The sequence below is a fragment of the Lotus japonicus genome, chromosome 1, assembly GCF_012489685.1.
Source record: "Lotus japonicus ecotype B-129 chromosome 1, LjGifu_v1.2".
Taxonomy (NCBI): Eukaryota; Viridiplantae; Streptophyta; class Magnoliopsida; order Fabales; family Fabaceae; genus Lotus; species Lotus japonicus.
The window spans coordinates 54,439,199-54,453,917 of NC_080041.1; the positions used below are offsets into that span (position 1 = coordinate 54,439,199).

Genomic DNA, 14,719 nt, shown 5'->3' on the forward strand with positions numbered 1-14,719 from the left:
ATTTTTTGTTCAAAAAGCAAAACTTTGGTGAATATGGGTATTTCTACAGTTTTTTCAGATCTACGGCGACTCGATCGAAATCGGCGCGCATCGGCGATGAATATAGCTTGTTGGGTAGTAGTAGAAGGTAGATCTAAAGAAAAATCGAAGAAAAAAGATAGTTTTGGAAAATCTACAGAAAGTGAAAACAAAGTTATGGAATAGCAAGAATACCTCGTTGTCGATCCACAGAATCTAAAATCGGGATGATCGGACAAGAATCAGCGAAGAACTCTCCTCCCTTACACTCTTTCTAACTTGCGGCCCTCTCTCTGTTGTGGGGAAATGAGATATTTTCTCATTTCCCACCCTTTTATAGCGGACGCTGAAAAAGCAAACTTCGAGGTTTTCCGAAACCGGTCGTTCTGGTACTTCCGTCTAACGATAAAAAGTGAATATCTAGCGACAGAATGCCAGAACTCAAAATGAAGTTCTCAGAATTGAAGAAAACGATATAAGCACTGTATTGGCCAAAATACGCTGGATAACTATTTTTGCATTTGACGTCAGTTGAAGAAACTTCCTTCTGAAGAAAGATCGCAATTGCTGAAAGAATTGTGACAACGCGGATGGAAACTTTGTTAAAAGCTTCGAATAGAAAAACGTTTCATTAAGGGTCTTAATTAAAGTCCCTGAGAGATTAAAGCCTAGCTTCGACGGACTTCCGGGAAGCCAAACCTATCGTGTGAACAATCCAGGGTTCTGTAGCGAAACATCGGTCATGTGAAAAATAAAGAGAGATTCTTATTTTTCTAAAGATTTTGAATTTCACGTAAACAATGCTTTAAGAGCGGAAATAGCCTTTTTCGGACACTCTCGACATAAGCCGGGTGTTGAAATGACTCGAGCTATAACTTAAACTGTCTATGGTATCATTCTTAGTCATTTCCTGAACTTTCTTCTTTATAAAGTCGTCCAAATCGGTAAACACTTGTCCAAGTTCCACACAGGTTACATCGGAAACCTAAGCGTGATTAAGAAAATAATTATTTAACCTATCTTAAAAACTAGGGTCTTACAATGCGTGGCTCACACCATCAGATACAGATCTGCTGGCCCTTGCCACGCATGAGCGTGACTCCATGCAGGCTCATGCGTGGGTGTCACACATGAGTGTGGCTCATGCAGACTCATGCATGACAGGCTGCTTAAAAGTTGATATGAAATCAATAACATAAAATAGTTATAAATAATTTATTACTATTGTTATTAAGACAAAGCTCAATAAAATTTTAAAATTATTTTCAAAAATAACAGGAAAAACAATATTATAGTAATGACAAAATTTAATTCAATAATACTAATAAAAAAAATTAATTGTCATTAAAATTGAAACGAAGGAAATCAAATTATGAAAAAAAGAGAAAAGAAATCAAAATTAAAATTGAGAGAATTAAACAATGTTAATGGGAAAATGCAAAGCTATAACTGATAGATAGAAATGTCTTACAAAGGATTTATTAGATTGTATTTAAAGACTCATGAAAATTGTTATCATTCAAAACAAGATAGACGATGAAGGTGTTTGAACTTAACACAACGACCGCATTGCTGCCACCACCATCATTGTCACGACCACCAGGTAACATTCTCCCTCCACCACCACACCTTTACCGCCACCACAACTGCCCCATCGTCATGACCACCGCCACCAGCATTGGCACTACCACCCACTCTACCACCCCACTAGCGTCACCACCGCCACCATCACCGTTGCCATTGCCGCCACCTCCACCACCACTGCCACCCTCCACCCCCACAATCGTCATTATCACTATCACTAGGTAACATTGAAACTCTACCACCACTGCTACCTAGCCCCTCCATTATAATTTCACCGCCACCTTTCATTGTTGTGAATTCATAAAGTTGATAATTGTTGTGATTATTGTAGATTTACAAAATTGACAACTTTTTTAAAACTGAAAACCTAAAAAAAACAAAACTGGATTTACAAAACTGAAAACTAGTTTTAGTTTTTTAAAAATTCGAAACATAAAACCAAAAACCACCCCGAACGAGGCCTTAGCTATCAAAATTGCTCATATGAAAACCCACAAAGCCCTATTCACAAAAATATTAACTTAATGTATGTTGAAGGTTATTTTTATAACAGACGAATATAGGGAATGCGTCAGTTGAAGGGTATGTATATAGGGAAAATGATGTTTAGTTATAACTACAATCTTTTTTTCCCTTCACTTGATTTGTGCAGTTGGGCGGCCAGACAACATTGACGTTCACATCCACGGGCAGGTGCCGCAGGAGCTGGCTAGTGGAACTGGTTTGGGTACCGCGTGAGGGGAACTCGGTGGTGGATTGGCTGGCTAAGCAAGACTCCCATCTTCCATCCCCTGAATTATGTGTTGGAGACCCCCCACTGGGTTTAGGGCACCTTCTTTTGAAGGATTCCCTGGGTAGCTCTTAGTCTTTTTGTTTGTTTTGCTCTATTTCGATGTATCAAAAAAAAAAGACGCAATATCATTTCTACATACATTTGAACTCAATTCGAAGAGATTATTTAATCTTATTTCAATAAATTTCTCAAATTAACTAATAAATAAACACTTATACGATAAATAATTTTTGCCATAATCGTTTAATCAAACTGTTTACCTTAGGGTGCGTTTGTGAGTTGAGTTTTGGAGAGGAAAGGAAAAGCTTGAGTTGAGAAGCTTTCCCCTTGTTCGGTTAAAAAAAGGAAGAAGAGTTGGGGTATTTCTTAAACCCTGCCACCCCTCCAAAACCCTCTTTTAATTATATTTTTTAGTTCCCTCTAATTGTGAGGTTTTGGACTTTCAAACAACGGAATTCCTTCCCTCGCTTTTGCCATCCCCTTCCACTCAAAGCATTCCCCTCTCCTCCCTTAAAAACTTCCAAACAAAGCCTTAAAGTCCCATCATAAGGATATATTACTAGCACTCCTCTTACTTTAAATTAAAAGAAATTAGTCTTCAACTATGCTTCACTCATCAATTGCCAAACATAATAAGAATAACTAATTTACATCCAAATATGTCAAGAGCTTGAATATATATAAGATCATGGTTTGCTTGGCTTGAAGTTTAACAGAATTTTAAAAACCTGACTACAAATGAAATAACCCCAAGGTTCACCAATCATTATGAACGAAGCTTTCTCAGCAACCATTTCTTTCTCAAATTAGCATCCAACGCCAGAAACATCCTTGCTCTTCTCTCATCTTCCAAAAAATCACACGCGTCTAGTATTAGATCCTCATCCAAGTCTGGCATAGCCTGTAGCACGCTGATAACATTATCAACAGAAAAGTTATCCTCTTTCTTAGTTTTCTTGCTTTGTGATTTAACTGCCGCTGCCATACGTTTCAGAGCAGCATCCATGCTCTCATCATATTTCCTTGCTTTCTTAGCCTCATTTAATATTGGAGGCATTTTAGGTTCATGCCTTTTCTTGTGACCAGAAGCATTTTTTCCACCATGTGAAAGCAATGGATCATTATCTGCATTAGCAAGAGGCTGAGTTTCTCTGGAAGAGTTCTTTTCACCACCTATATGCAATGCTTCATTATTTGCATTAGCACGAGGCTGAGTTTCTCTGGGAGAGTTCTTTTCACTACCTATATGCAGTGCTTCTCTATCTGCATTAGCAAGAGGCTCAGTGTCTCTGGTACAATTAGTTTCAGCACCTATATGCAGTGCCTCTTTATATGCATTAGCAAGATGCTGATTGTCTCTGGTAAAATTATTTTCAGCACCTATATGTAATGCTCCTTTATCTGCATTAGCAAGATGGTGAGTGTCTCTGGTACAATTATTTTCAGCACCTATATGCAATGCTCCTTTATCTGCGTAAGGGAGAGGCTCAGTGTCTGGGACAGATTTCTCGCCAATAGGAGATTCCTTCTCAAGATTTGACCTGCAGCCCGCAGTAGCTTCATCGCGACATATAATACACATGCCAGAATAAAAAGGCATGCTTTTGATTCTATATAGCCGGAAGTTGTGATTTACCTGCAATTACGAGTAGGTGATATGGTGGTTGAAAATAAAAACTATCAAAAACAAAATAGAAATGATCATGAACACTTCATACCCTGATGCATTTCTGCCAAACTTGGTCATCAGCCACAACCTTCTGTTGTCTTTTATCCCAACTAAAACCTTCTTTTCCGAGGAGGGCATTTATAGAGCAGTAATGCCTTCTCAGGACATTTAAACGGTTTTTCAAGACAACCTTACAATAATGAGATTCAAATCTATCATTAAAAGACTCTGTCATGTCTACCCAAGCCTTCTTATCGAATGAGCGACCAATCTTGTTCCCTTTACGTACTTGATCCACCATTAGTTCGACAAAAAAATGATCCATCATTGGAGACCAGTCAATTTTACTTTGATTAATAACAGTAGGGGGAGTCTGATCATCCACTCCTTTACTGGGGGTAGTCTGGTCATCCAACTCTTTTGAAGCAATGTCTGAGTAAAAAAAAAAATAGTTTAAACACAACGAAAAATTCCTACCTACTTAATTAATAAATTTGATGAAGAAAACGAAAAAGGAATTTTGTTCAGACCATATAATAATATTCAACGATCAAAGTGTATGTTTCTTTATACCTTCATATTCAAAATCTACATCAAAACATGAAAGGCTGTATCTCCCATCAGCAACTGCATGGCCATAAATTATGCACATATCATTATAATATGGAACAACTCGTGTTCTGAAAGCTCGGGCACTGGGGTGGTCCTGCATGCAGAAAAACAAGCTAAATAGCAATGTAAAGATTCATTAGCGCTTTTGAAATATTTGATGACAGTGTCTACCTTAATATACTCATCCCATGTTTTTTCACCAGCTACGATCATGTTTAGAGCATTATCCCACTGGAATCCCTTTTGACTAATAATCGTTTTTATCTCAATGTACTGCTTCCTGAATCGTTTGAACCTATTCTTCAACACATCTATATCATACTTCAACCCAAATGTGGTGTTAAATTGTTCAATCATGTCCGCCCAGGCTCTTCTAGAAAATACTTTCCCGGTTTTGTTCCCACGGTGAACATGGGATAGCATAAGCTCAAGAAAATATTGGTCCTGCGAAGGAGTCCAATTAGCCCTGAAGTTGTCCAAACTAACAGAATCATCATCCCCCATTTCATTACCTGTAATAGAAATGGATTAGTATCTAAGAAGCAAAATGATCTTTCCCTAATTTCTTTTATGATAATCTAGAGGAACACTGGCGGGGGGAGGGGAGGGGGGGCTAGATATATAAATACAACAGTGAATGATACTTGTATAGAATAATCTACCCTGACCCTAGCTCAATCTGATCTGTCACCAGCACTGTCATAATCCACAATTTTTTACAGCATTTTCTATACCAGTAACAAAAGAAATGGTTAAGGAAGATGCTACAAATTCCAAACAAACTTGGCCGGCCTCACATCCACACCAACTGAAGTATCCTATCAGGCAACCAGAACATATACCATATACAGCTTCATAAATAATATCCAGTACACAATATCTCACACACAAACACCGTATGCTGCAGATACTATGGAAGTAAGCTCCAAAGTGCTAAGTTTTAATGTTACATCTCATTTCACTTCCTATTTAGACGTGTCAGAATAATTAAAAGAGAGAAGTATGCAGATTAAAAATAATTGCTCTCTCATAATATGTAGATAAAAGTAGGAGTAAAAAAAGAAAGCATTGTCAATGAGGGTAGGCTCTACCCGTAAAACAGACTTTATTTTTTATCAGAAAGATTAGGATGACCAGAGGACAAGAGGTTGGCCAATTTCAAAATCACAGGGCATACCACAAGCCACAACAATGGTTTATTGCTGCAGGAAACACAAGACAGTTTTCCTCAACCTTGTTTAATTCTGCCAATTGAGCCAACCCTAAACTGTGAGAATCAAAGTGCAAGTTTACAAAGTTAGTCAAATTATAAAGATATCACAGCTAGTTCCAAATCAATTGGCATCCAATAACCAGATAGATCACACTATGTCACTATCACCATAACCTTAACTCAGTGTTCTGGCTCCGCAATTCTATGAGCACTAGACTAAGACCCGCTCGATGCGCGGTTGCTAAGTGATTCTTTACTTATTAAGTTGAAAGTGTTAAGTTAGTTATGTTCTATTAAAAAACCAGAGTCATGACAAAATACATACTGCCCTAACCTTTACCATCAATTAGTAAGTACAAATTGAGTCTTTTTACATCTACTTCCATTGTTTTATTTTTGACAAATTTTAATTTACAACTGAAATCTTTTTTTATTTCTATATATTTAAAAAATGTCAGAAGTATGAGTAAAATTCAACTATTATATTAACACCCAATGATAGCATAATCAGAAAATTTCAAATCTGAATTTTGAAATTATGTTTCCTTTAATCACATCAGTGAAATCAAAATGTAAATTTTATTAATAGCATGTGAAACTCTAAAATATCAATCTAGAAGTTTAAAAAGAAAGTATATTTATGACATCAGTGATTATATGTAGATACAGGGGTAGCACCATGACAACATATGAAAGTATTTTAAATAGCTCTATCCAACATATGAAAGTATTTTAAATAGCTCTATGTGGTCTATCTTAATATGTAAAGTGTCTAAGTCGAATGCATATAGAAAGCATACAGACAAGTTGTGTTTTCTGCCAGGTCACCAGTGTTCCATGGACTGTTCTCACCTGATCAAGAAGAATGATCTGAATCGTAATCTTAAGATAACTGTATTCACTGCATTTTCTTTTACCACCGATTTGAGGATCAAGTCTTGCTAAATCGGCATATCCTATACTCTGCAACATAAGACATTAGAAAAGTGAAGGAAAAAGGTTGAGGGGAACACATGTGGTGCATAAAAGAAGATACATGCTCATAGGATATCAATTTATAATAAAATCAATAGGATAGGATAAAAATCATATTCACAAATTGATAAAAATCATATTCACAAATTGATAAAAACCAATTTAATATAATCCACCAATAGATAAAAAAGCATACTAACATTGGAATTCTAGCACACATTTCAGAAGCAAAAGCTATAAAGTTAATTTTCCTGCACCTCGAAACAACACTGAAAAAAATGAAGATCATTACAAAGTGTAGCAACAAAATTAGTATACTATAATAGGCCTTAAATAATACTCACACATCCACTATACAGAAAGTGCTGAAAGAGATGGTAGGCGTAATTTCAAATTCCAAATGGAATGAAACATCCTTTAGATTAATAGCACAATGAACAATGTATATATATCTTGCAAAAGTATGTATGGTAAAAAATAGTGGATTAAAGAACACTCTATTGTAAAGTAGTAGATTATTCTTAACTCACAACTTGAATGATAATAGTGAGGATTGTGGAAGATCGAGTGCAATTCGAAAACTGATGTGCCAAGTACTGTGATTAGAACACCACACGGCTAGTGAAGATTGGCAATGAGCCAATGACAAAAGAGAAGGGGGTGCAGTGGTAGTGAATATTTGCACATGGGTTTAGAGTTCTTTGGATTCAATATTATAATTAGTTATAGTGAAATGCGAGCTAAAACCAGATTGCGAGGGAGTTACATGATTCATAAATGAGAGAGAGAAAGAAAGAATATCCTCTCTTCTTATGACCAAAAACAAAAATGGAGAGCCATAAGGAGTAAAAACATATAATAAAATCACACAGATCGTGCAAAAATTGTTAGGGTGTTCTTTCCATCAAACCGGCTCTTGTAAAGATCAGTGTTATCAATGACGGATGGCTGTCCATGGAGGAAAGCCAAAATACCGCCATATAATTATGGCGGATGCCACGGCGGTGCCACGGCAGCCTTAATAAAAAAATTATAAATATATATATCTATTATATATATATATTTATATATATATACACAATTATACATACACACATTAAAAACCTGCATAATGCAATTGTACAATACAACAAATAAAAAATTCTGCTAACTAATAACAACTTATATCATCAAATATAGGCTCAACATCATAGAAACAATAGCAAATATTATAACAAAGGTTCAATGGATATTATTAGATACTAGATAGATATTAAGTCTCATACTCTCATTGAGAGTATTACATACCAATTACCAAAACATGATGACAAATTCAAGACTTGATGTTTTAATTGACATGAAAAATAAAGTCTAACTAAAGAGTAAAATTTAATCTAAATAACTAATCATCCAATCCCAATGTAGTGTAGTCAAGTTGAGTGCCAATGCCACTTGCACTAAAAAGGGGAAAGAAAACAGAGATTTAAGAAAACAGTGACAGAGGAGAAAGGAGAAGGAACAGAAGGTTGTAACTTGTAAGTTGTAACAAATGAGGAGAAGAATTTGGTTAGAGGTGAGAGGACGCAGAAACAGAGTGGAAAAACGAAAAAATTGCAGAGAAAAATGACCTAAGAGCTTGGATGGAGCAGAGACGCGGTGGCCGGAGACCGGAGTGGTCGCCGGTGGCCGCGAGGGTGGTCGGAGGTGGATGGGGCAGCAGCTATGGGAAGGAGATTGGGTGAAATTAGGATTTCTATTCTGAATTTGGGGTTTTTTTTTTTTTTTTTTGTCAATGGGTTCTGAACAATTACAAGTATAATCAGAACACAAGACTAATTCATGAGTGTTGGATGCTGAAAGGAAAAAAAGAGGAAGAAAAGAAAAGTAAAAGGGACTTACCAAAAAGCAGAAACAAACAGCGGCGAAGAGTAGCTAGTGTTTGAGAAATGTGAAGAAGGAAGGAAGGAAGGACGTGAAACCATGAAGCAGGAAGTAGGAACAAACAGGGAATAAAGTTATCCTAAAACGACTCAAAGAGATACTTTGTTTGGCTGCAATTCCTCGTTCGGATCCAAATTAATTACTTTTTGTTATTTGTTAGGGTTAATCGTCTACTTGGTCCCTGTCTTTGTCTTGCCGTCTGAAATCAGTCCCTCCCCGGAAAATTTGCAAATCGGGGTCTTCTTGTTTGCAATAAGTCTGGAGCAGGTCCTCACCGGAGTCCGGAGCTCCGGCGAGTGATGAATTGGCATGGTGACTTGATAAATGACGCTTATGTGTCAAGGAAAAAAATAAAATAAATTACATGTCAGAAATTTTAATTTAATTAAAAAATAAAATTAATTAACAAATGTAATCCTAATCCTAAACTAGTTAACAAAATCAAATTCTCCTTTCCTTTTCTCTTCTCTACCACCATCATCAATCAAACCCAAAAAATAATCCAAAACCCAGGAAAACATCTCACATCAAACAAGCCTCCCTTCCAAAAAAAAATTTCCAGAATCACCCTATGTCCAAAATCTTCATCTTTGTCTTCAAAAACCCAACTTTTGTGAGCAAGGCAGCTTTGGACGAAGGGGTAAAAAATTCAAAGGGCTTAGAATTGTGGAAGCTGTGAACAACAGTGTGAGGAAGCTCACCAAATTAAACGTGAAATTGAATGATGCCCTTCCACAAATCACTTTGGACCAAGAAACCTTCACGGCCACAATAGATGGAGGGATGGAAGCCGTGAATAGCACTGCAACAGAGGAAGGGAACACTCGTACCAAAATCCCCATTAACGAGATTGAAGCTCCAACTCCACACCATTCTCTCCAGACTCCACCGATTCCCCACCTTCAAACCGGAAACGACACGAGATCAGGCAACCGAGAAACTCAAATCCCTAACCAACGACCACCAAACCTTCTGATGTTCAAGTTGCCTATAGATTAACCTTTTGGAGAAGTAGAACAGATCCAACAGTTATGTCTTTCGCAAATACGCTTTCGGTGAAGACCTTGTGATGGATACTAGCGCCAACAATGCCCGTAGGGTCCTGAATCTCAACCTCAGATGTCATGAGAGAAACATGAAGATAACATTTCTTTGAAATATAAGGAGGAAGAAGGAAATACCTTGAGGGTAACTGTTGCATCTCCAAACCCATTGGGAGTGCAGGATTTGATAACATCGACGACGTGATCTACTCTTTCATGATGGTGAGTGATTGCGCCCAGAGGAGTGGTAGATCCGCCTAATTGCAGGGCTGAAAGCCAAGCATTGGAGTGGAAATCGGGATCAGTGTCGTGGCCGTCTTGGAGGACTTGCCTGACGAATTGTTGGGTTAGAAATGTTGGGTTTGTCGTTGGTGGATCTGCGGTGAATCATGGCGGCCTGGACGGCGTCAGCGGGGTCGGGAATGAGAGGACGAGAGCTGGAGGAAAGGTTGTCTTGGCATTTACAAGGGTGGATGAAGGTTGATGGTGGATCTTGTTCCATTTCTTTTGGTTATTTTCTGCAACAAGGGAAGAAGAAGGGAAGTAATATAATGGTGTAGGATGCCTTTGGTGCATAGGGGATTAATATAGGAAGTAAAGGGATTTATGGTGTAGGATGAATGAGTAATGGGGATGGTGGTGGGGTTGGTGGGGAAGAGTAATGGTGGTCAGAGTTGGTTGTGTGATAGGCAGTGATGGTGGTTGAGAGTGTAATTGGGGAATATGCCTTTGGTTTGGTCTTAACTTACTGCATTCTGCTGCATCTGGAAAGAGTTATCCGGGACTATAAGTTCCGGATCTCTCCAGGACTATAAGTTTCGGACTGGTTGATAATTAAATTTGTCACCCACCCCTTTTTAAGACGTCCGAGAGTTGCTAAACCGGATTAATATGAAACTTAAACATTCGGACCTCTCAAACCAGATACTGTCACAAAGGCAGAAACACCAAAATGCAGAGACAATAATATGGGGCAAACAGACATGGTTACAATACTGGAGCATTGGTTTAACACATGTAGGAAAATATTCAAATGTCAAATCTAATACAACATTACAAACATGAATCATATTATCAATCTTTTGTTATGTCTATGTAATCATTCTTGCTAGGAACATGAGGACCAATCCAAGCAGTGTGTTCAACCATAAATTATTCCAAACGCTCTTGATACGATCTACACCATTCGGACTCCGGTGCTACAATGTTGTATTCCCATTGGGGAGCAATTGGCGGCATATGATGTCCAGACACCATTGTAAGATCAAGATTTGGTCATGTGGTACAACTCTATGTTTTGATGATAACAAGTATTTATTTGTGGATGAACAACTATGATACTCTAATGTTTGTCTTGAGTGTTTTGACAAACAGGTTCTGATTCTGACACCAGAAGATATATTCGTCAGAGGATCTGAGCATCAGAAGATCAGAAGGATCAGAGGATCTGAAGATCTGAGGATCAGAGGATCTGAAGATCAGAGGATCTGAAGATCAGAAGATCAGAGGATCTGAGGATCAGAAGATCTGAGGATCAGAGGATCTGATGATCAGAGGATCAGAAGATCAGAAGATCAGAAGATCTGAGGATCAGAAGCTCTGAAGGACCAGAGGCTCTGAAGGTCCAGAAGCTCTGAAGGTTCAGAAGCAGAAGTAACGAAGGTCAGAGGATCCAAGCTTTCCTCTAACTCTGATCACCAAGCTTCACAAGTTCCAACACGAAGCATTCCTCTGATCAGAAGTCATTGGTTAAAGGCAAATGTCTCTATCAAGAAGTACAAGAGCAGTGTACTATTCTGAAAAGCCTACCTACCAAGGTTCAGCCACAGCAGGTTCTGGAAGTTCCAGAAATGCCCTCCAACGGTCATATTCTCTCAACAGAAATATCCTTTGCACCTTGGACTATAAAAGGCTGAAGAAAAGAAGAAAGCTTAAGTGAGAAAAACCAAGAGCTGCAATACAAGAAAAGATTCAAGCCTCTACTTTCTTCATCTGTTCTTATTTAGTTTACACTCAGCTTATTTAGAAGCAAACCTTTGTAAACACCAACCTCAAACAGTTGTTTGATTTTCCTTAAGGGACCGGGTAGGTCAGTATCCTTAAGAAGACTAAGAGAGTGAATCTTAGTGGTGATTCCTTTAGGAGATCAAGGTTGATCGGATCCTAGAGAAGACTAAGAGAGTGAATCTTAGTGATAGCTAAGTCAGTGTATTGTTAGTCACTTGTAGGTTTCAAGTGCAGTTGTAACAATTATCTGATTAGTGGATTGCCTTCATTCTAAGAAGGAAGAAATCACCTTAACGGGTGGACTGGATTAGCTTGAGGGATTTATCAAGTGAACCAGGATAAAATACTTGTGTGCTTCTCTCTTCTCTCTATCTTTATCCGCTGCACCATCTATCGTAGAGAAACCGAAAAGATTTACTTTAAATCTTAAGGGGAAAGTTTTTATATTGAAAACGCTATTCAACCCCCCCCCCTTTCTAGTCGTTTTTTCACACCTTCAATTGGTATCAGAGCGCAAGTTCTGATTACCACACTTAACAGTGTTCAGTAGATCCGGGCCAGTGTGAAAAACTCATGGATTCCACCACTACTACAAGCAAATATCAATACAGTGCAAGACCACCTATCTTTGATGGTCAGAGATTTGATTTCTGGAAAGACAGAATCAAAAGCTTCTTTCTTGGCTTTGATCCTGATCTTTGGGATTTTGTTGTTGATGGCTACACCCCTCCTGTTGATGTACATGGTGTAAAGATCCCAAGGAAGAAGATGAGTGAAGATCAAAAGAAGGAATTCAGAGATCATCACCGATCAAGAGCTATTCTGCAAAGTGCCATTTCATATGAAGAATATGAGAAAATTACTGATCGTGATTCCGCCAAGGGCATCTTTGAATCCTTGAAGATGTCTCATGAAGGAAACAAGAAAGTGAAAGAATCAAAGGCACTGTCTTTGATCCAGAAATATGAATCCTTCCAAATGGAACCTGACGAATCCATTGAGGATATGTTTTCCAGATTCCAGTTGATTATTGCTGGAATAAGACCCCTCAGCAATAGCTACACCACTGTGGATCATGTCATGAGGATCCTTAGAGGTCTTCCTGAAAGCTGGATGCCTTTGATAACTTCCTTGGAGCTAACTAGAGATGTTGAGCAGATGAGTTTGGAAGAACTCATAAGCATACTGAAGTGTCATGAACTAAAGCGTGCTGAACATCAGGATCAGAAGAAGAAGTCTATAGCCATGAAATCCAAATCTGAAAAGGCTAAGGCTCTCCAAGCAGAAGGAGAAGAATCTGAAGAAGCCTCTGAAGATTCTGATGGAGATGAGCTGACTCTGATATCCAGAAAGCTCAACTGCATCTGGAAGCACAGGCAGAGCAAATACAAAGGTTCATCAAAGGACAAAAGGCCAAAGAAGCACTTCAAGACCAAGAAGAGTCTGATGGTGACTTTTGATGAATCAGAGTCAGAGGATGTTGACTCTGATGGTGAAGTTCAAGGACTCATGGCTATTATCAAAGACAAAGGAGCAGAGTCAAAGGATGCTGTTGACTCTGACTCAGCATCAGAAGGAGATCCTACCTCAGACGATGAAAATGAGGTATTCGCTTCTTTCTCTACCTCTGAACTGAAACATGCATTGTCTGATATCATGGATAAGTATAACTCCTTATTGTCTAAGCATAAGAAGCTGAAAAAGGACTTATCTGCTGTTTCCAAGACTCCTTCCGAACATGAGAAAATTAATTCTGATTTGAAAAATGATAATCATGCCTTGATCAATTCTAACTCTGTGCTTAAGAACCAGATTGCTAAGTTAGAAGAAATTGTTGCCTGTGATGCCTCTGATTGTAGAAATGAATCTAAGTATGAAAAATCTTTTCAAAGATTCCTGGCTAAAAGCGTAGACAGAAGCTTAATGGCTTCAATGATCTATGGCGTAAGCAGAAATGGAATATATGACATTAGTCATTCTAAACCTTCTGAAGTTGCTCCATCATCTCTTAAGAAAGGAACTTTCTCAATGTCAAAATATCATGCTCAAATTCCTTTACATTATCCTGTTGAAAGACCCAAAGTTGTCAGAACTTCTGGGCTAACTAACAAGAAAGGACCCAGAAAGTGGGTACCTAGGGATAAGATTATATATGTTGCAGATATCTTCAATAGGTCCATCGAAACTCCAACCATGGAACCTGGACAGTGGATGCAGGCAACACATGACGGGAGAAAGGCATATGTCCCAAGATCCAAAACTTGAACCTGAAGGTGAAGTTAATCTTGGAGGCATCAGTAGAGTAAGATTTGGTCAAGTCAAAGCTAGCTGAAAAAGCTTGTAGAGATGAGCATGACTGTTTCAGATAGAAACAAAGACTCAGAACTTGTCAAACCAGAAGCAACAACATCAGAAGATGCTACTACAACTTCTGACTTGCGTCATCAGAAGAAGAGTAGGTTCATAGCTTCTCATTCTGAAGCATCTGAAGATGGAATTTTTTTCCTGAATGGAGATGTCACCAGAACCTCTGGACTTTGACACTTCTGCTCTCATAAGAAGATATACTAATCAGCAGCCAAGTATCCCTTGGTATTCCTTCTGAGGGGGAGTATTTCGTCTTATGCTCTTACTATTTTTTTTCCCCTTCACTCGTTTTGCTTATGACAAAAAGGGGGAGAACTTATAGTATCTTGACAACTCCTATATTATTTAGCTCAGAATCTAGATATTACTAACGTTGATATTAAGTATTAGATTCAGGGGGAGCTTAGCTCAGAATCAAGCACGAGTCTTGGATTCAGAAAGAGCAAGATAAACTATACACATCAGGATAAGTTTTAACTCTGATACCTTATACTCTGAGTGTATTCAGTTTATTTGTT

General features: G+C 38.1%; 1 protein-coding gene across 9 annotated transcripts; it reads right to left on the minus strand.

Annotated features, from left to right (window-relative positions):
- Nucleotides 1-2,986: 2,986 nt before the first annotated feature.
- Nucleotides 2,987-8,897, minus strand: LOC130728606 (uncharacterized). Of its 9 annotated transcripts, none has more exons than XM_057580120.1 (7): nt 8,743-8,897; nt 6,742-6,852; nt 5,768-5,943; nt 4,848-5,188; nt 4,638-4,770; nt 4,114-4,496; nt 2,987-4,031 (listed from the first exon to the last, which is right to left on the minus strand). In XM_057580120.1, the coding sequence occupies exons 4-7, from the start codon at nt 5,178-5,180 to the stop codon at nt 3,162-3,164; spliced, it is 1,719 nt and encodes a 572-aa protein (XP_057436103.1). In that variant the 5' UTR covers nt 5,181-5,188; nt 5,768-5,943; nt 6,742-6,852; nt 8,743-8,897; the 3' UTR covers nt 2,987-3,161. The 9 variants fall into 9 exon arrangements, with proteins under 9 accessions (XP_057436103.1, XP_057436149.1, XP_057436160.1 ...); XM_057580166.1 differs by lacking the exon at nt 5,768-5,943 and adding an exon at nt 7,065-7,133 and having other exon boundaries at nt 8,743-8,877; XM_057580177.1 differs by lacking the exon at nt 8,743-8,897 and adding an exon at nt 8,472-8,684.
- Nucleotides 8,898-14,719: the final 5,822 nt, after the last annotated feature.